A 22,861-nucleotide genomic window follows, 5' to 3' on the forward strand; every position below is an offset into this window, starting at 1 on the left:
GGCAGGTAATGTGGAGTAATAGCATTTCAGTTGTACAGTATGAATGGCGCTCTGGATTGCGTCATAAAACAATGCAGATATACTGTTCTGAAGAATCACCACCAGCAGCTAAAGAATGTGCTAATCTCTTCATGATGTTCTGTTTACCGGAAGTAGAGAGTGTAAGTATTTATTAGTGGTTCACAACTAATATTCTGTCTGCTTCTTTTATTATACAGTACATCTAAGAATTATTTCAACAGATTTAAGAAAACAAAACAAAACAAAACAAAAATAAGCATGGCTAGTGATGGACCTCCACATTTCTTTAGCCTATACCTCCTCAGACAGCATAGCTCATGGTAAAGTGGCATGGGAGGTACAGTCCAAAAATATCTGAAGGGCCATGGTTGTCCACTCCTGCTCTAAACATTACAAAATGTATAATCTACAAAAGATTTAATAATGGGGAACACGGAAGACGGAATTTCTCTTGGGTGGGTGGGGTGGGATATTATGATGCTCAGTACCTTTATCAAGAGATGCTCCAGCCATGTGATAAAAACTTAAAGCTGTATCGACATCATTTATATTTTTCAGGAAAGTGAAGAAATTTTCTACTTCTTCAAATGTCAGCCCCTGCAGTAGGAATGAAAATGCCATGTGTTTAGTGTTAAACAATGAAATTTAATGGCAAAATCAAACAAAAGAAGTGTTTAGTATCTGGATATATTAAGTATCTCAAATACTGTGTTTTAAATTCATATTGGTAATACACTGAATTTGGGTGCTACCCTACTCCTGCCACATCTTATGAAACCCAGGCACTGCTAGGACTGTTAGACTGAATCTGAGACAGGACTTCTGTAACTTTAACCTTTAAAGATCATGAAGCAGGATGAAGTACAGTAAGGCTGTTTAATGCAACTTCATTTAACACTGTTTCAGTTATCCATAAATTACTGCGGGTCCCTCGTGGTTACTACAGAATCATGTTGAAGAATCTAGAATCTAGAAGTGCCCAGAGAGAACACTCCCAAGGAACCATTCATTTTGGGTGGGAAATATAAAGTTCATGATTATCTATGGTTTTTGTTTTACATGAATGGTCTCAGAATGTATTTCTAGCATGAAATGGGGTCTTACTGTACCATCAAGCTCCACCAAGATAAATTTCCCCCACAACTTCTAAACTCCAACTTTCAGCTGTCTCCTCCCAGGTGAGGGAGGAGAGGTACCTTCATCCCAAATGACAAAGGTTTATGACACCTCATCCTGCTACAAAATCTGCTAAAATTACAGAAGCCCCATCCAGGATCCAATCTGGCAACCCTAGATATTTCCCCTCACTATAATTCACAATAAGCACACATCAACTTCACATTTGGTCAAAAATTTACTAAATCTTTCCTAACCCATCAGGTCAACATGAGCCAGGAACACCAGTTATGACATTAAATGGTGGTGTTGTAGCAAAGCTATATGGAAATGCTGAGGTCAACACAATGGCTATACTGTACAGCTCTTCTTATTAACAGTGGCTTCAGGGATATAATGAGAATTACATATAACACATGCTTGGCATTTTGCTGAAAAATCCCAGGTTAAGATTCTTGTCTTCAATTTATCATACAGAAAACCATTATGGGTGGAACTGTAACCCCAATATCTTCCTGGTCTACTTAACAGAGAAAGTAAAGTTGGATGGTTGAAATCCTGTTCTTGTTACACTTTGCTTGCGTCTATTCTCATTAATTTCTCTTGTGAAAATACTATGCAACACTGTACAACTGGTGTGCAAGCTACATGGAAAAGCATACTTGTAAAATTCTTACTCCTTTTAAAAAAGGAAGTAAAAGGCTGAAAAAATGATTGATATAAAATTACTGTACACCAGTGCAAACTATTTGTCTCAAAATAACATTAGAGGGCATTGAGAACCCATACATTAAAGTGACAAAATGCAAAATGTACAAATGGTATCACTAGAAACCACTTAGATGGCTGTGGAGACACAGCTCAAGTAATTATACTAAGGAAGACAGATTTGTTTCAAACTCTTATGTTCTGAATCTTCAGACCAGGATTGTCTTCTGTATATTTTGTGGATTGATTTTTATTTCATGCCCCCTCATTATGCCACTACTGACTGTTAAGAAGTGAACATTTTTTTTGTAAAAGCCAAATTCCAAAATACACTTCACCACACCTCTGAGTAAACAGGGATTTTTCTAGTTTCAATCATACCTTTGTTGCTGATGTATGCGTTCAAATCATTTATGACTTATGGTGACTCTAAGTCAAACCCATCACAGGGTTTTCTGGGACTGAGAGTGTGTAGTTCACCCAAGGTCACCTAGTGGCTTTCCTGGCTGAGCAAAGAATCGAAGCCTGATCTCCAGAGTCGTGGTCCAACGCTTAAACCACTACAGCACACAGGCTCTCTATCATATTGTTACATCTGTTTAAATCTCTATCTGGCATAAAATCTATTTAAAATAAAGTAGAAAGCAAAACTTTAATGGAGGCCTTCAAATGACATTGCCTGGGTAAGTTGGAAATCAGAAGAAAAAGTTGTAATTCATTAGGTGTGAATGTAAGCCAACAGATTCCCATAAAATCAATATGCAGAGCAAAGCCCAGATGCTAAGAAACGTCTCCAAAGGGGAATGTCAAAGTATTAGATATATAGTACTAATTGAAAACTATTAATTCACTCTCCTGAGGAAAACAGAATATCAAAATAAAGGGGCTCACTGAATTTAGAGGTTATTTGTTACATATGACTGCTGTAATGGTACTGTCTGAAATATCTTCTGTAATATGAGCAGCCTTTAGAATCAGATGCAAGGCATAAAAACAAAAACATTTTAAAACTTTGAAACAACCCCAACATACTAATAAATTTTACTGGCATGGAAAAATCTTTTATACTGCAAAGAGGAGGTTAAGTAATTCAGAATAATTGATTTTTCGACATTCAAAACCAGTTAATTATGCCTTGCTTAGAAGTTAATGTGCTATACAATTGAAAAAAGAAAGTCCAAGGAATAATACCAATCTCTGAGATGCCATTTTGAATAAAACTGTTTCATATTCAAAACATGCACTGTATTATCATCAAATATCTTTAGAAGTTCAAAGGAAATGATTGGATCTATGCAATCTAAATACTACAAAGCATCAGCAATATTCATTATTAAGCATGAACACTCAAATTTCTTGTCCCAGTGATTCCCGAAGTGGGTGGTATGCCCCCCAAGGGGTGGTAGAAAGATCAAGGGGGCAGTGAGGGGGAAGGTGGGCTGCAGGGGGGCAGTAAGGGAAAAGAGGAAGGCAGTGAGGCTTTCAGTCAAAGTATTGATGCACAACCTTTAGGACCATGGTTGGCAGGAGGGTTGAATGAAACATTTTTTCAGGGTGTCTTAAAACCACTGCTCAGTCTTGCTGATTGCTTCATGTGGTGGTGTCTTCTACTCTTCATCTCCCCACACATACTCATTCCCTTAGCCACACCTTTTGCTAGAAGTGGTGGCTGGGAAACTTTTGTGAGGCTGGGATGCAGGGCATTGTTTATGTGGCTTGATGTGACACCATTTTGGGACAGACGGACTAACTGGAGCAAAAAGTTAGAGCACATGGCAATGGGGGATACGTGTTGGCAAAAAGGAGCTTTCAAAGTTGGGACCTTGCTTGAGCTTTGTGAGTTTTGCTGGGACATGTGTGGCAGGTTGGAGCTGTGCTGCTGCTCCTGCTTTCTTTTGTCAGGCAGGCTGAGAGAAGAAGTACAGAAGAAACTATGTTTGTGGGTGGGGGCAGACACCTAAAGTTGTGTGAGGAAGGCACAGCTCTGTGTCTTCCCCACACAGGAAAGGGAGGAATATCTGGGGTCGATTCCTGGAAAGAGCCCTTTGCCTTGGAATAACTCCCATAGTTAAAATATCTCTCTTTCCCCGTCCATGCCATGTTGTCTCTGTAAATGCCCTACATACACACCAGTTGTGTCTCTCTCCACCTTAATGAAGAAGGATTGGGAGTCCTTCTACACCAAGGAAGCTTCTCTCTTTGCACCTGGTCACCTTGGGAGCAGCACACAAGCAGCTGGCTGAGCAGTGACTGAGAGGCCTCTTGCCTACATACACTGGCCTTTGCCACAAGGCCGGCATGGGCACAGCCAGCTGCTCAGTTGTTGCTCTCAGGGTGGCCGGGTGGCAAAGGGAGCAGTACCCAAGATTGGTTGTTTTGAATTTGCAGTAGAACAGTAGATCTAATACCATGAAATACGCATAGGAGTTCTAGGATTGTCTGCCAGGAGGAAAGGGAATGGTAACTGAGAAAAGTTTGGGGACCACTATCTTACCCACTAGTGCTTTAAAAAAAAAAAAAAAAAAGGGGGGGGAACTTTCTTCTTGTTCAGCACCAAAATACAGTGACTGCAGAACAGAAGATTCAAAATGGGAAATCTACTAAAGCCCAGTAACCAAATATTGTTTGGATGATACTAACTTTCCCTTTGCATCCACCAGGTAGATCTAATGGTAGATGGAGTGAAGGGGCCCATCTGAATCAGCAGAAACTTCTTCTCATCTATGAATTAGGGAATGTTTCATGTGACCAATGGCAGCACCCCATTCTGAGATTCTTATGCAATTTGTAAAACTGTAAACAAAGAGAGAGCTTCCACAGGTGATCAACCACAGTACAAGCTAACTGGAACTTTGGTTTATGCACCTATTTGAAAGACCTACATGTTTAGTCTCAGATATCTCACTCTTTAAAGAAGATAGTAGAGGTTTCTTTGCTGTAGCTTGTAGCTATCACTTTATATATTATACATGTCTGGTCTAGAACCAAAGAACTATGTGCTTAAGTTCTGCTTTCACATAAGGAAAAGAGTTGAGTTTCAATAAATTTACTGGAATAAAAGAAAGAAGAGGGAAGCTATGCTAACAATGAAAACAATTTTAAACTAACGGGGGGGGGGGGAATGAAATAGATGCTCCCCCCCAACAGCTCCACCAGAACCAAGAAAACAAGAATGTGAATTTCTTCAAGAGAAAAAAAGCACTATGGAATTTCTACCCAAAGGGAACATCGGAGCTACAGGTAATAAGGAAAGCAATAGTTCTATCACTGAACTAAGCTAAAAACAAACATGCATAAACATTTATACCCGCCTTCTCATAAACAGCTGTAAGAAACAGCTGTTAGAACCATTTCTCCACAACTGTGTACAACAATGGTTCTCAAATTGTGGGGCACAATGCTTGGGGGGAGGGCACAAGACATGAAGGCACTGATTCCCCCTTCCTCTTCCTTTCTCCAAAGCCTTTCTGTCCTGGAGGGAAACAGAAAAGGCAAGGAGGGCACTTGCAGCTTCTGCCTGAGGCAGGACATATTAAAAGATGAATGTACATGAACATGTGAATGAAAATATGCACACTAAACAAAATATTTTAATTTACTATGTCAAAGGGGGTGTGATATTTGGATGCAGAGGTAAAGGGGGGGAGGTCACAAAGGTAAAATGTTTGAGAATCATTGGTACACATAAATATAGTCAAGAACAAGACAAACGTTTCAAAACAACAGCGCTCAATTTTACCTGGGAAAGTAGTGTGAAACTGAGTCCACTGAAAGGCAGGATTAGACTGTCCTATGAAATGAGTCTGCCCAATAACTGAGATTTGCCTCAGATGCCCTGCTCTAAAGTTTTGAATACATCTAATTTTTCCTGAAGACCATTATACATTGCTATTACCCAAAAAAAACTATATTAACCAGAGACACTGATATATTTTTTAGCATTCTGGGAAACTTCCATTCAAAGAAAAGAATGTGCAAGGTCAGTTCTTCATGTGTGTCCTGAAGAGGAAATATTATTGTACAATCAATGTGGCATCCTCTGTAGCAATACTGATTTCTACAGAAAGTTGTGTCATAAAGCATCACTAAAGAAACACACCTGAACATCATATTTATGCTCCAAAAATTATCTCTGCTCCAAAAGAAGAAGAAAGATTACATTCCCAAAGAGCATAAAACTTAATCTTGATAGCTTCTCTCCAAATGAAGGGTCAATGTATCTTCACAGCATATGGATTAGTTTTGCATCTTGACTAACTTGGAATGACTACTTTGCAACCACCTCAATAATATCTATTGCCCTTTGGGCAAACTGATATCACAGTGGCATGTGATTTCTATAGGAGAGCCACTGCGAAGATGCTTCTTCAGGTAAATGGCTCATCCAACCCCTTGATTCTAGGTAGTGTAACTGAATCAGAGGAAATAAATGGCTTGGTTGAAAGGAGACACTGTCATAAAAACAATCTATTGAGCTACAAAATAGTGAGGTTTGACCTCAACATTTCATCCAAAGTGCTTTCACTGTCACTTCCTCTGACTGGTAACAAAAATTCAGTGACATCAATTTACAGCAATGTATGGCATGAGATGGATGAATGGATTCAGTATCACTTTCTGGAACCCAGGAGATTAACAGAAGGGAGTACTGCTAACCTTTACTTCTTTAAAATGACTATAATAACACTGAGCCTTGACTGGAAAGGTTAGCGAGGCAGCTGCCTGTCCGCCCATCCCCACAGGATGTGATCAGTTAGAGAGAAAGAATAGGATGCCACAGGTCAAGATTATGGACCCAATGAAGAGAGAAACCCCTTGTGCCAGGGATTTAAAGCACATTGTATGCTTCTATGCCAGTTGATAACTTACGTGAAATGCTATGTATATTAACTGAAATGTTATTAGAATTGTAAGAAACATCAAACAGTCTAAATCCAGCCTGGTCTCACATTGATTCAATGAACCTACTCTAATTGAGACTAGCAACTGCATTTAGATTATGGTATGTAAGTAAAGCTTTTTTATTTTATTTTATTTGAAGTTTCCATGGATCTCCTACTTTGTAATTGTTGATTTATTATACTTTAGATTATGTTGATATTAATGGTGTCAATTGTTTCAACCATATTTTAGCGACTTACTATATTTACATTCTGTTTTTATACTGTCATAAAAAGCTTTCATAGAAGGCATAAATAAAACTGTAATTTGCAAGGCAGAAGTCTCAGAAATAGAAGCAACAAAAGCTTATTGAGGCTGGTGCCACCCCCTCTAATTTACTTTGGTTTAAAAAAACTGCTAGTCTATAAGTAGCACGATTAAGATGCAAAGTAGTTTACTGTGCTATGAAGAAAACCTTCTTTGGATATGTGAACTGCCCCAAGCTAAGACAGATAAAAATAAAAAACAAACAAACAAACAAACAAAACAATATTTTGATGGCACAACAGGTGAGGGGCAGGAGAAGACATAGGTCCTGAATGGTTATTTGGGAGCGACACATAAGGAGAAAAGAGGCAGACATAGACGTTCAGTAGCATATACAGCATTCAGTATACTTAACATGCAAAGAGTTGTAGGAAGAATCCAACACTTAACCTTGAGAATCTTATGTCTGCCATCAACTATGTTGTTCCATTGACAGTGAGGAAACAGAAAACAGTAAAAAAGTTCCTGTACCTTGGCTCAAACATCAATCAGAACAGATATTACAGTCAAGAAATCAGGAGAAGACTAGGAATGGGGAGGGCAGCTATTAAAGAACTAGACAAGATCCTAAGAGCAAAGATATACAACGGAGCACCAAAGTTAGAATTGTCCAAGTCATTGTATTTTCCACCTCCATGTATGGATGTGAGAGCTGGACAGTGAAAAAAGGGATAAGAAGAAAATATATTCATCTGAAATGTTGTGCTGGAGAAGAGTATACTGTGAACAGTCAAAAAGACAAACAAATGTGTTCTTTAAGAGATCAAGCCTGAAATCCCCCTGGAAGCTGAGATGATCAAACTGAGGCTGATGTACTTTAGATATGTCACAAGAAGGCATGGCTCATTAAAAAAGACAATAATGCTGGGAAAGGTGGAGAGAAGTAGAAAGAGAGCAAGACCACATGCTAGATGGATGGACTCTATAAGGGAGGTCACAGGTATGAATTTACAGGACCTAAGCAGAGGTTAGTGAAGGATATGGAGCTGTGTAGGACAGGGAATCTTATAGGTGTCTCATCTACATGGTCGCCAAGGCTATTAACAACAAACAACTAGATTCCAAGGCTATTAACAACAAACTTATTCCATCCAAAGGTGGTCTCTCAGATAGAAAAAAAATTGGTCCAGCTAGTGATCTTACATTGTATGAACCTTTTAAAGCAGGGGTAGGCAACCTTTTTGAGCCAGGGGCCGGGTTGCTGTCCCTGAGACAACTGGGGGGCCGAAGCAAAAAAATAAATAATTAAATAATTTTTTTTATAAAAAATAAAATAAATAAATAAACCGGGACAAATGTAGGGCAACATTTTCAAATGGTGGACACTTTTTTTTAAAAAAGTGGAGGACACACAAAATTTTTTGCTGATTTAAAAAAAAAGTTAATATAAATGCATGTTTCTGAGGCGTCTATAGACAATTGCCTCCTTTGCCCCTGCGCGCGAGAGGCCAAAGGCCCCGGCACCAATCGGCGGCAGAACCAGGCTGGGGCCGGTCCTAAGGCCTCGCCGGGCCGCATCCGGCCCGCGGGCCGCAGGTTGCCTACCCCTGTTTTAAAGAATAAGCACCTCACCTACACGGTGAAGAAACACTCATGTTTAATTGCTGATAAAAAGCCAGGGTCCTCAAACATCTGATGAACGCTGGAAGATAAATTATCTAATTTGTTACATAGATGCCATTATCATGTTGCTGGTGCTCCAATGTACAAATGACCTTGGCAAGATCAAAGAAAGTTACAAAGTTTTTTTTTCTTATTTGTGCTATTTTCATCATGAAGGAGTTCAGCAAAAGATGAAATGTATTAATTAAACATTCACTTTATAAACACAGTCCGGTGGGATAGGGAAATGATAACAGAAATAGTTTTTGCACACACAACCAAATCTTGACAGTGAGATGGAATGACAACTGAATGTGAGCACTAGATGGCATCTGTAATAGATAGCTAATTTAATTAGTTACGATATTGCTCTCTGCAAAAAAACTGTCAAAAGTTTGCTGTGAGATGGTAAACATAATCTGCAACCCTTGCATCCCTTTTATCAGTGCTAGAGTTCATCTTCAAGAACAATTTGTTCCAAAGGTTACTTATGAAGCTGCCTTCTCTAGCACAGAACCTAGAGTATTTAATGATCCTTTAGCCTTGGATACTGTGTATTTTCTAAAGAGCACAGCAAACTTTGAATTGTCCCTTACTGTGCCCAATGTAGTGACAATGGGGGCCTACTGGGGACATGTGCATTAAAACCAATAACCACTACCTAGATGGATAGGAAGGGCATCTTTTAAAAAAGATTTTCCCCTGTTAGTCAAGTTGCCCCCCCCCCATTTTCTTCCCCAATGAAAATTGAATTTGGCTGTTAATTATCATTAGGAGGTAGAAGCCAAATGCCCACTCCCTCAGCTCTTCCCCTTCACACAACTTCCACACCCCACTGTTCTTTCATGGTTCAAGTATTACGGCTGGCCAACAAAAACACAAAATAGAAATTCAGAGGCATAGAAAGTTGTGTTAGCCACAACTGATGTCACTTAGGGTCAAGCTAGCTTTGATTAGCCTGGGTTTTAAAAAAAAAACTGAACTGAGAGATAACCATGAGTTTAAAAGACAAAGTAACTTGGCATTTCTTATTCCAATTCAGAACCACAGCTTAAAGAACCACAGCATAAAGGAAAGCTTTTAGCCTCTTGTATCTTCCCAGTAAAAAACTCTGCTTCCACCGCATTTGGGTGCAGGGAAGCTTTGACGCACACAATGATCCTTATGAAAATCAAAATAATTCCCCTTTTCAAGCTTACTATTAATTTAAAACCTAAAATTGTGGGTGCTAAAGTAATTGCTAATTTGGTATAGAAATATACTTGCTGTTGCCATTGCTAATGGCCAAACTGCCCTCAGGATTGCAATGGCTCTAAGGGCCCCAACACAGCCAAGCATGTCATCAAAATATCTGCTTTGCAGTGTGTTGTTTTTTTTTAAAGCAAACCCCCATAATGAACTGAGAACTGCACTTTGCATACAAACCACAGAATTACTACAATAATTAAAGGTTTCTTTAGAAAGAGGTACAATGATGTACAGAGCGAGAATAGGGCAGTAGTGTGAGTGCTGGTTTAGGACTCTAAGACACTAGAGTTCAAATCACTGGTCAGCCATGAAAACCTGCTGGGTGATCTTTAGCAAGTTGCACTCTCTCTGTCTAGGGGGAAAGGCAATGACAAATCTCACACTGAATAATTCTTGTGAAGAAACCTCTATGATAGGGTTTCCATAAGTTGAGCTCAACTTGAAGGCATATAACAAAAACAAACAATGATGTACAAGGAAAGGAGAAAGCCTTCCAACATAAAGCATGCTGAGAAGAAATGCTTTCAGTAACTTTTAAGAGTCGGCTTAACCCAGAAGAAGATATTTAATAGCAAGGATGACTCCCATAGAATGAATGAGATCTTGTATGCCTACATAACTGCATGAGAAAGGACCACTATCACTCCTGCATTGGTTGCTCAAGGAACATTTCTTACAAGCTGTTAATGAACCAATAATAATAATAATAATAATAATAATAATAATAATAGGATTTATTTATTTGCTGCCCAATCACTGGGAATCCGGGCGGCTTACAACAATGGTCCAGTCAAGTGCCAGTATTACTGTACAAATGTGTTACTGATATTATAAACCTAACAGAGCTTCTGAATAACTGCAGTGACATGGGACTCTCCCAGTCAGGTTTGTCAGCCATAGTTCAGTCTTTTTCTTCCTTGTAGGTTTCCTTGCAAAACCACTGAGGCTTAGAGCTGCCAGGAAAACTATATTACAGGCATCATTAGCTTCTCCTAACTGTACAGGACAACCCCAAAACCACTCTGCTAGCATTTGTATTAGTTCAGTAAATGCAGCTTGCACTGGCAGAGTCATTTAGGGAATGTTGCTATAGGCCAAGATATTTTAATGAGATCCTGATTAAGTGTGTACTTTGCATTTTTCTATAGTGCAGATAATTCTGGTGCACTTTCTTTACAACATCTTTTCCTGAAAGCAGTGTTAATATTTATGTCTGTAAGATGTACTGTAAGAGAAATTATACAGATTTCTCTGTAAGGAGTGAATTAATGTAAAGCAGAGATGTGGCAGCCTTAGTGTATGTTAGCACATGTTTTGTTATAGGGCAAGTAGTTGACCTAAAAGGCAACAGAGGAGGAGAGATTGTGGCCTGTAGACCACATGCAGTCCCTGAGCCCCTTTTCTGTGGCTCTCAAAGCCCCCAAAGGTCTCCCACCCCCCACCCCCAAACTGGCATTAAAAATCAGTGACACGGTTGTGGCTTGCTGCCCAATTTCATCAGCAAGCCATTGTAGAAGTTGGTTGAGGGCTTAAGACACCACCTCTTCCCTCTACCCCATCTTCCCATTTATGGGCCATCCTTACTTTCCCACAGAAAGGTTTCTGCTTATTTCCTCCTCCTTCCCCATCCTCAGGGCTCTCCTGATGAAAGAAAAGGCAAAGACATGACCTTGACAATCTTTCTTCACTTCCTCCTGTTACAGAAATGCTGCTTTTATAGATGAATATTTATTATGGTAATAGGCAGATAAAATACACAAACCAAATTAACTATTAAAACATTTACAATGCACTAGTATAAAACTATGATGCTTGTTGAGTTTCCCTTATCAGGAATTCTAAAATCCAAAATAATTCCAAAAACCAAAACTTTCTCTCTCTCTATGATATCTTCATTATGTTTGTTGTTGCTGTTAACTGCCTTTGAGTTGATCTCGACCCATGGCGACCCTGCTGATGAGACATCTCCAAGACCCCCTGTCCTCCACTGCTCTGCCCAACTCCTGCAAAACTTTTTTCTTTGATCTTTTTTAATAATAATAATAATAATAATAATAATAATTCGTTTATTTATAACCCGCCTTTCCTTGAGATCAAGGCGGGTTACAGCATCATGGCAACAACAAACGATAAATAAAAACAATACGATATCAACATTAAAACCAAGAATTAACAACACAGATTAAAAACCGTACAAAAACTAGCCAAAGTGCAGGTGCAAGAGGAGGGGGGGAAGAAGCATTACAACATCTGGGGGAAAGCTTGTTCGAAGAGAAAGGTTTTGAGTCTCTTCCTAAATTGGTCGAGGGAGGGGGTCGAGCGGAGCTCTTCGGGAAGCGAGTTCCATAACTGCGGGGCTAAGGTTGAAAACGCCCTCTGTGCAGTCGTAGAGTGTTTCGAAGGAGGAACCCTCAGGAGTTGCTTCCCGGCTGACCTGAGTGTGTGGGGCGGATTATATGGGGAGAGGCGGTCCTCCAAGTACCCTGGGCCCAAGCCATTTAGGGCTTTATAGGTTATAACCAACACCATGTATTGCGCCCGGAAGCGAATAGGCAGCCAATGTAGATCTTGCAGAACAGTTGTTATATGGCTGACCTGGAACATCCAGTGACCAGTCTGGCTGCTATGTTCTGCACTTTAGCAGTTGTTCGAGGTCTGTCAGGCTTTCTGCTGGTATTATAGTGTTGTCAGCATATCTGATTGTTGATATTCCTTCCTCCTGTTTTCACTCCTCCTCCTTCTGTGTTAAAGCCTGCTTTTCTTACAATATGTTCTGCACACACATTGAACAGGTAGGGTGATAAGATGCAGCCCTGTCAGACCCCTTTGCCAATTGGGAACCATTCTGTTTCTCCAGGTCCTATTTTGCCTCTTGTCCTGAATACAGATTCCTCATCAGAACTATCAAATGTGTTGACACGCCTGTGTCTTTAAGGGCATTGCAGTCAACGGCTTTGCCTTAATCTATAAAATACATGCTGATTTTCTTTTGACATTTCATTAGCCACTGTAAATTTGCAATCATATATGCAAATACAGATATTTGAACATCCAAACAATTCCAAAATCCCAAACACTTCTCCACCTGTACTATATAAGCATCCTATGTTGTTGTACTGTGTCTATTTGGATATGCAATTATGGCTACCTTTGCTGTAATCTGAGGGAACTGTAATCTGAGGGAATTGATGAGCTAAAAATAATATGTTTCAGATTTCCCAGGTTTTGCAAAACTAGAGTGATAAAATGGTTTTAGATGTCAAAATAGAAGGAAAAATACAAAATATGTGTCCCAGGGTTTCCACTTCTCTGCGTCACAAGGGCATAAACATTCACAACATGGCACACTATTACATCTTCTAGTCAGTTCTGCAGATGGCAGCACATTAAATTTGGCTGGAGTAAATGTTATATTTTGGAATAGTTAAATTAATCAAATAAACTGCAGGGAGAAAAGCCCTCCTCCTGTCTGTAAAGGCTGCATAAGTAACTATGTGATTCTGCAACTGAATACCCCAAATATGCTGACATATATTATTTTTGGATTTGGTATATAAACCTTAGCAAGAATAGCATTCTGTGAGAATACCAAACTAAGCACCTTCTCATCTAGAAGTAAGTGATTTAATATTTTGTGGCACATTTTCTATGGTGTGTAATACCTGAGCTCTCAAAGAGCCTGGAGGCTGAAAAATTATTCCCAAATATTTATAAAATTTAACACATTCAACTGGATGTCCATTGATCTGGATGTCCCATGATCTGCCAGGCATGTTTCTACTGTCATCATGTAAACAAAAATAAAGTTTTCAATTTAGCATAATTAATCACCAATAGGTGTTACAATAAATATCTTCATAGATATTTATTAATAGATTGGCCTCAGAGCAATACATGATAAACACAGAAGCACTGTATCTTTTTCATGAAGTAAGACAGATACAGATCTACTTGATACTTTGCCATTGCCTTTTCCCTCTGTGAGGCACAACATCCTGTATCAGGTAAAACTGATGAAGGTATGAATAATTACTTGCTTTGACTTCCAAGAACCTGTTCATACCTCCTTCAGTCTTTTTAGAGAAAAGAATTTCATACTCGCTGGGGCAAAAAGTAAAGGCAGAACCTCTGCAATAGGAGAGAATGAAAAAGCACCACCTGCCATTTTTGCTTTCCTTTCCTTTGCTTTCTTCTGGCAGGGGGAGAGGGAGAAATATTTTCTTTGCAGGGAAGTCTTTGAAGTCAAGAGTCTTATTCCTCCACTTCCTTCCTATTGCACATGTAATTAAAAATAAACTTTAAAAGAAGAAATAGGATATTTTGAAGTAAATTCTGTTGAAAACTGCAATCCTGGACCACGATTTCCCAACCTTCTTTTGAGTTATTCGGCTACAATACTGCATACATTTCTCCTGTACACTCTGAAACTTACTTCTGAGCAAACCCTCATAAGATTGCATTGTTAGTGTTTTCAGCTGTTACTCTGACAATCTCATCAATTTAGCTGCCTTCCCTCTCAACCTTCTTCTTTGGCCAGAATTTTGGACTGATTTCCTGGACTGATTAAAGCCATGGTTACATTATTTATATGTGTAAACCACCCAACAACAGAAGCACATTAAATCTATTATAAATAAAACAGAATCAAACATAAAATGACAAGCCTGATAAAACCATGCACAGTATAAAATTGTAGTCAATTAAGCCACTAGCACCTGCATGTTCACACAGCAGAATTAAAACATCATAAAGTTCTTACAATCTCATAATATGTCTCAGAATCATTTTTTAAAAAAGTATTCTCCTAGTGTTTGATTTCCTCCAGGAACCACGCTTTCTTGGATTTTCCCAAAGACGAATCCATCCCCTTTCAGTCTTCAATCTGCCTCTTTCAATATCACACCCTTTAGTCTTTGCCCTGCTCTGTCTCTTACTCCTTCCACTGACTGTGCTCTGTTAATACAACAGAAGCCCAAATACTGTTTCCTGTAATTGCCTCTCTTCAGATCAGAAGGTAATAACTTATGGCCTTTCAAACACTGTTGTATTGGATTCTCCGTCAGCCCTAGCCAGCACAGACCATGATAAGGGGTGATGGAAATTACAACCCAACAACATCTAGAAGGGCCTATTCCTTTGTGCAACTTTGTGGTTTCTACTTTCAACTCCTTCCTACCATCAGCTCTCCATTTATGTGACTACTGATCCCCCACTAATACCAAGTCCAAGCCTATCCCTATACTTGCTGTCTCTTTGCATGGTCTTGAGCTTTGGAACATTTCTGGAGGAAATAAAAAGACTGGACTGATTTTGTTAAATTTAAAATTCATGCTCTCTTCCAACTCATCTGCTATCTATCTGGCCAAGCAGCACCATTACACTGCCAACATCTATGCCCACTCATTCCAACAATCCCCAGAGCCTTTCCACTGTCTTGAATATTCCATTAAGGTTGGCTCATTCTTTACTTTTTGACTCATACCTCCACTTTCAACGGGGAGAAAAATTAAAACTATTCATCTCTCTCTTTCTTCACTGCCACAAATACACTACATGCCCATTGGTAAGGTCCTGCTTGCCAGTCACAATTACCCAAACTACAATGGTTGAGAATGGATGTGATTTGAACATCCCCAAAATGCTGCATAAATTTAATATTATCTTTATCTTTTCATGCACATTGTTTCCTGAATGTTTATTACGGTTTCAAAAAGAAAGCCCCAACTGCCATTTACAAGAACTTCAAAAGGAGGTCTGGACAGAATTTGGGCTTCCACTTCAATCTGTTTTCTACCTAATGCTGTATTAAGGCAATTGAGGAATGAGAAATGGCGGCTAATTCTAGTAACAAAGGATCTTAATCAATTCTTATTTTGGATTAATTGTTGCACATAAATGCTGTTTAATCAGAAAAGTAGTTCTATCAGTCTCCCAAGGAGCTAACATGACATTCCTGCTCTATCAAAACTGAGCACCTTTCATTAGCAGATCAGAAGATGTCCTTTCACTTTAAGTGTTTCTATTCAAGGTCTCCTAGCATGCATAAACTTCTGCAATGGCCCCATCCTCTTTCCCCCTTAAAATTATGATCTTAGTTTCCATAATTTATTTTTTTCACAGAAATTCATAATATATAAATGACAAATTACCCAATGATAATGGACAATTAATTCAAGGTCACAACAGAGGGTTATCCATCTTTCCTTAGTCAATTCAGGCAAAAAAGGGGGGAATCAATGCAGAAACAATGTCACAAGCCTGAGGTTTGAAAGCTATGTACCGTTTCACACTACACAATGATAGCATTATGATTCCACTTTAACTTTCACAGTAACATACTATAAAATCCTAGGATATGCAGTTTAGTAAGGGGCACTTAGAATTGTTAGCCAGAGACCTCTAGTGCTTCCTAAACTACAAACTCTAGGATTCCACAGAATGTAGTCATCATCACCACCATTATATTTATTTATATTCAGGCTTTTCCCCAGTCTGAGACTCAAGGCAGTTTACAACAGTTAAAAGAGACATAGCTTAAAATATATATCAATATTATTAAGCCATGGTGTATAGTATTATAACTGTATAGTGTGAAAGGACTTTATTTTAACAATTCTTTATTTCAATGATATGCTCTGAGTTTCTGCTAGCATAGCACACCCACCAGATGATACTAATTCAGATTTGTCCTGCCAATCTACAATCAAATCAAATACTATGGCCTCAGTCCTACTGGAAGCCCCAACTAAAGCAGACACATGGAATCAATGGAATTAATGTAAGTGTTGATTCTCCAAGACTCGATTCAAAAAGTCTGCTTTAGATGGGACTACCAACAGGGTTGAGACCTATTGTATCTCACAAAAAAACTTACTGCCTTCTCCCTCATTTCATGGTGGAAAAAGCTACTAACCTCTCCATCCTGGAAATGCTTTTTGAGTTGCTTCAGCATGAGATTGAGCTTTTTAGACTGCACTCCACTGTACGCCAACAGCATACTGCCAAACTGGCGCTCTGTGATCCGTCCATTTACAGGATCATGCCTTTCAAACTGGAAAAGAAAAAGAAAAAAGAAAACTAGATTCCTTGCATTCATTTATTCATATTTGAGAAATTCTCTTCTACATTTAAAATGATATATAGATAAGCACATGCAATCAACACACAGTTTTTGAAAGAAAAATATAATGATAATGAACTTCATAATCAATGTAACTATAAATTAATTTGCAACAATCATAAAAGAGCTGACATATTTGATCTTCCCTTCATATGTTCCATTCTTCTTGGGAATTGTTAACGTTGTGGCCATAATCTTGATTTATCATTTCTACCTGAAATTAATGCAGGCTTTTCTATAAGGTTCTTGATGTGTGTGTGTGTGCATTTTTTAAAGACAACTTTTAGTTCATAGTCTTCAAGTGTTCAAAATTTTAGTGAGAACTAAAACTAGTTTGTAAATGGAAATGAGAAATGGGATAATAAAATTAAAATGAATATTGAGATAATCATTCTTGTAGGTTTAGAAATAAAACCATTATTATTTGTGATCCCAACACCAGCTGTAAATGATTGGTCTTTGGTTACAGCTTTTGTAGAGTGAATTTTATATTAAAATGCTAAGCCCTTGATTTAGTAGAAGCCACAACAGCATGGCTTAAAAAGCTTTTCTCCAAAACTAACACTTATTGCAACTTAAAAATATTAAACAGATTAAAATGCATGCAAAGTCATGACTGAAAACATGCAAAAAGTTAAAATTCAATTAAATTATCAGTTTAATTAAAACTATTTAAACACATCAACTGAAAGGTAAAAGATAAAAACCAATGGGACTACACTCTATTAAAAGCCCTTGCAGTCAGATTGCAAAAACCTCCTTAAGAAAGGCAGTTCCAAAATCTAGAAACTACCACCAAGAAAGCCCTCTCCCATGTTTGTACAAGATTTAACAGATTTCCCATTCACAGAGCACCCTATTCAAAGTTTCTTACATATACCAGCTAAACACTAAAACATATTCTCTCTAAATATCACAGTTTTAAATTTATTTTAAGATAATGTCGTTAAATTACAAAATAAATCAGATGAAAAAGATTCGGGGGGGGGGGTAATCTATCCAAGTTGCACAAAAAGTTATAGTACAAAGCAGATTTAATCCATGTTTACTTCTTCCTGCTAATACCGAGGGAATGATACATCACTCAGTTTACCAGTTTGGATCTAGACTCCCATCTTGGAAATAATGACTAAGTTAAATATGATTTCAACGGAGTATGAACTTGAAACATGACTAAGTCTAGAGGCAGCCCATAAAATTTACTGAAAGCAAGAAAGCCCTTTAAACATACCAATGTTTAAACACCGTGCTAAAAAGCTATTTTCCTAAACATCTATGCATTTATTACAACCAGATTCCAACTTCTGGGGAAAGTCACAAGATTTTTTACTCATTATCATATGACCCTCAATAATATTTCAAAACATTAAAAAAGGAAGAACCCTAGACTTTGGATATTGTTTTAAATATTAGAAAAGGAAAAGTAACTCTAGTAGCAAACCCTGTTGTTCTTTAGAAATCCACATTTCAAACAACTGCCTAATTTTAGCACAGCAATCTTTTATATAATATGACCTTAGTGCCTGTTGAACTGTAATCATGTACTAGAGTAGATGATAAACTAAAAGAATGTAATGGAAAGCGTAACTAATATTGTCTTTTGAGAATCAGAGTTTCTACCTTTATTGGGAAGAAAAACCTGTCAATTTAGTTGTAAGGCCACAGAAATATAATAGTCCAGTGCTAACCTGACAGGCTGTGCTCTTCAAAGAAATTCTTCCTTCACTTTGTCAACAGATCGATGGAATATTGCTGTATCATTTAGACAGGACTGCATAATAATCCCAAACCCATCCAACCAGCTGCAATTTGTCAGTCATTCTGACAGTATTTTAGGTTTTTTCCAACTTTGCAGAGGCTCACCCAAAGCTTTGTAGTTTGCAGAGATTCAGCCAAAGCTCCAGAGTAAGCACATGTTGTTCTCATCAAAATGACAAAGAAGTGCAGTGAGCACACCAATATTATGCCTTACAGAGCTGTCAAACCCTGTGCTCCGACATTGACATCTTCTAAAAATGTGCTTCATATCTGATGGGAGAAAACCCTACAAATCCTTCCAATATTTGCCAAAACAACAATTCAAGACTTACCATGGGTTAAAATTCTCCAGATATATATAAAAAGGTGCTTAAAATCACATCCCTACAGCTTCCTAGAACAAGATAGCATCATTTTTTAAAGAAAGAAGTCTGGATTTAAGACTTTTTCCATGCCTGTGTTGCATATAAGCCATACTTTAAGTTTCTTCAAATATATATAGAGGGATTCCCCCCCCCCCCCATCCTTATTGAACTTTTGCTGCAGCAGTGGAAGACTTGTCTTAGGCTATATCTGCCTGCATTCCTGCTGTTCCAGTCTATGTGAGAATAAAAGATTTACAAAAGCCTTTTGGTGATATGAACTACAGTACCAGTCAGTATGCTCTTTTATACTGACTTACTATATTCCAGTACTAGAGTCACACATATATGTATGGCCTCCAGTACCAAAGTCACTGTGCTCCTCAATACCAGATGCTGGAGACCAAGAGCAGGAAGATGTTAATTTGCTCTTATGCTGCTTATGGGTATCTCCTTGGAAAAGCTGGTTGATCATTGTGGGAACAGTATGCCAGACAAGGCAGATACTTGTTTTGACTCACCATGGCTCTTCTTACCATAAATACTTGTGCATAATTTGCATGTAGCAATAGCAATGGTGATGGTGATGAATGGATTAACTAATCAGCAGGTTAATCTATACACATAGAGCAATACTGTACTATCATTTCAGGAAGATTTTTTTGGTAAGTGTTCCAATTCTACAGTAAAAGATAAACTGTAATTTAATTACAGTTCTGTTACTGAAAACATTACAAATAACTCATTATCTGTGACATGTTACAATAATAATAATAATAATAATAATAATAATAATAATAATACTTTATTCCTACCTCGCTTTTTGTAAAAAAAATTGTAAAAACAATCAAAGTGGCTTACAATATTAAAAGAATACACCACATATACAAAATATCCCCCCTCCTTAAAAAAGAATTAAACAGTTTAAGGTTAAAATTACATAAACAATTAAAACAATAGCAATAGGCAGAGTCATCAGATAATATCTGCACACAGCCAACAGACATTCAAACATAGAAAGAACTTTACGTATTTCCTTCATGGGGGAGGGGGGTCACAGAATCTGAAATACAAATGTGCCCGTGAAGAAAGGTTACTGTTGGTCTTAACAAAGCATAACTCAGAGCTTAAAGGAAAAAAGAAGGTTGGTGGAGTGGATAGGGTAAAGCAGCAACAAGTACATATGCCGCGCTCCTTCAGGCAAGCAGATCTTTTGACACTAGGACAAAAAGAATGAGAAATGGCACTAGTCCTGTGCATTTATCATGTATGATGAATGTGCATGTCTCTCCCTTCCTCTCAGAAAATCACACTTCCTTTCAGTACTACATTGAAGAGGAGACAATGTGTGCTATGTGATCAGCTACATTCACACTGTGGCAGCTTAGTGTCTTCTATGAAGACACTAAGTAGGCTCTGGTGGAAATTTTATTAGATTACAGAACTCAGTGGGATCACAGAATAAAATGGGATTTGCCTCTGAAGAAACATGCTTTCAGCCACACTGCATATAATTTAGATGCAGAAGAGTAGAAATTTGTGCTAGAGAACAGCCATGAAATGAGATATAGCAGACTACAATTTATTTTACACAAGCAAACATTCTTTAAAAACACACTGAAATGAGAATTGTTTGAAGTTCAAAATTAATTTTTAGCCAAACCTGATGCTCCAATATGAGATATGCAAATACTTAATAAAAGCACTTAAATAGGTAATAAAAATGGCTAGTTATATAGCTTCCCCAAGGAAAACACTCTTCCATGAATAATCATACCCAATTTGTTTTCCACATGAAGTAGTTGAAATAAAAAAAAAAATCTCTTCCCTTTCTGCCCTTGTAGAATTGTAAAACATACATACAAAATGGCCTTGAGATCAAGCCTCCTTTGAGACCTCAACAAATAAAATTTAACAGATCAAGGATAATGTCTTCTCCCTGAAAGTCACCTAGCCTCTCTGGAATGAATGATGCAAGGAGGCTTCTAGTCTGCACAATGAAAAAGACACTGAGTAAAGGCAGACCACTTAATATATTTTAAAAACATAGGAAAGCAGTATTATTCAGTGTAGCTTTTGTCCTTTCCCATATACTTGTCACGCAATGGGAAAGGACACTTTAAAGAGAGTGAAATGACACACCAGAACTCAAGACTTTTTCATTTTATATATAAGCCTAGCTTCTTTCAAAAATCTGACAAGCGAAGAGTTTTCCTGAATTAAAATTGAAGGCTCACTCAACTCTTATACTCCAAAATATTTGTTTTTCTAATGTGTATAATTTTTATAATTTTTATAATTGAAGCACTAACTACACTAAACCAGTGAGCACTAACTACAGCAAACCAGATTGAGTGTTGGACTACAACTCTTGGAGACGAATATTGGAATCCCTGCTGAGCCACGGAAACCCATCGGGTGACCTTGGGCAAGTCACACTCTCTCAGTCTTTGAGGACAAACCTCTTCTGGATCAATCTTGCCAAGAAAACTGTATGATATGGTAATAATAAATCTGAGTGTTCTTGAAGGAAAAACAACAACAACAAAGCATAGTTATTGAGTGTTATAATTGAGCCCACTGCCCATGCTTCAGAATGGGTCATTTTTTTCAACACAACCTCTTCATTCACAGGAGGCAATCATGCAGAAATAAATTCTGCAGAGATACTACAGGTAGCCTCTTCAAGTAATTCAACTACCTTTCTCAGTCAGAAGTGATCAAGTGCACGAGTAACATCCAATGAAGCTGAGTAACAAAATTATCAATTCCTCATGGAGGTGGACTGGAGGAGACAATGCCAGATCACATTAGGAGCTATGGAAAGAGTTCAAGCCTCCGGGACCTAGCAAACTTTATTTTTTTACTTCAAGCACTCTTGAAGTTCCACTAAAGAGGGTCAAAATAAAAATGCTGATTCAGCATACAGAACTAATGACTTATTACATTCTATGAGCCATACCCATGAATGACATGGATATGTTTAGAAGTGCAAATCTGTATCTAAGTTCCCCCATAATTAGGGATCCTAGCAGTCTTTTGTGAAGAGAGGAGAGACTTTTCTCTACCACTGTTTTTAAACAATTGGAAATCTGATGCCCTCCCACTGAAAAATCATTTACGACTACAGAATGCTTGTCTATAGGCAGGCAGTTAGGGCTCAAGAGAGTCTTTCCCTTATTTACGTTTTAAACCAGTGGTCCCCAAACTGCACACTTTAAGAGATTTTGGACTTCAGCTCCCAGAAGCCTCAGCCATGCTGGCCAATAGTTGGGGATACTGGGAGCTAAAGTCCAAAATTACTTAAAGAGCACAGTTTGGGGACCAATGTTTTAAATAGATGCTTGCTGCCTTCTCAGGTTCTTAGCACACAGCTGAAGGAATACTTCACCAGCACTACAAACATCCAAAGAGTGTCAGCATACCAAAGGAAACAAGGTCTATTATTTGCTCTTTACTTTTGTTGTCTATCTACATAGAACAGACATCTGCTTAAAGACCTTCACCTACATGTTAATTTGTTTAAGAAAGCATAATCTACTTTATTGTAAAGATGTGTTTGGAATAATCCTGGAATGCTGCCAGATTCATGGGAAGTTGGCCTTGCAGAGGTGGAAAACAGTACAGCAAAAAAGCAGTAAGAATGATGAATTCAGTTTGAATGTACAAGCATCAGCATGTTTGAACATTTCCTGCTCATTCTGATGATGGTAAAACA

The 22,861-nt window shown here is 38.1% G+C and overlaps 1 protein-coding gene across 4 annotated transcripts in view; it reads right to left on the reverse strand.

Moving 5' to 3' along the window:
* The window catches only part of MICU1 (mitochondrial calcium uptake 1), a 170,597-nt gene that overhangs the window by 31,026 nt on the left and 116,710 nt on the right, over window positions 1–22,861 (reverse strand). For all 4 annotated transcript variants that reach the window (XM_042457029.1, XM_042457030.1, XM_042457028.1 and 1 more), the window contains 2 exons: window positions 16,817–16,954; window positions 510–618 (listed from right to left, as the gene is read on the reverse strand). In XM_042457029.1, coding sequence (XP_042312963.1) covers window positions 510–618; window positions 16,817–16,954 — 247 coding nt within the window. The remainder of the gene's footprint in view (window positions 1–509; window positions 619–16,816; window positions 16,955–22,861) is intronic.

Source organism: Sceloporus undulatus, chromosome 3, assembly GCF_019175285.1.
Source record: "Sceloporus undulatus isolate JIND9_A2432 ecotype Alabama chromosome 3, SceUnd_v1.1, whole genome shotgun sequence".
Taxonomy (NCBI): domain Eukaryota; kingdom Metazoa; phylum Chordata; class Lepidosauria; order Squamata; family Phrynosomatidae; genus Sceloporus; species Sceloporus undulatus.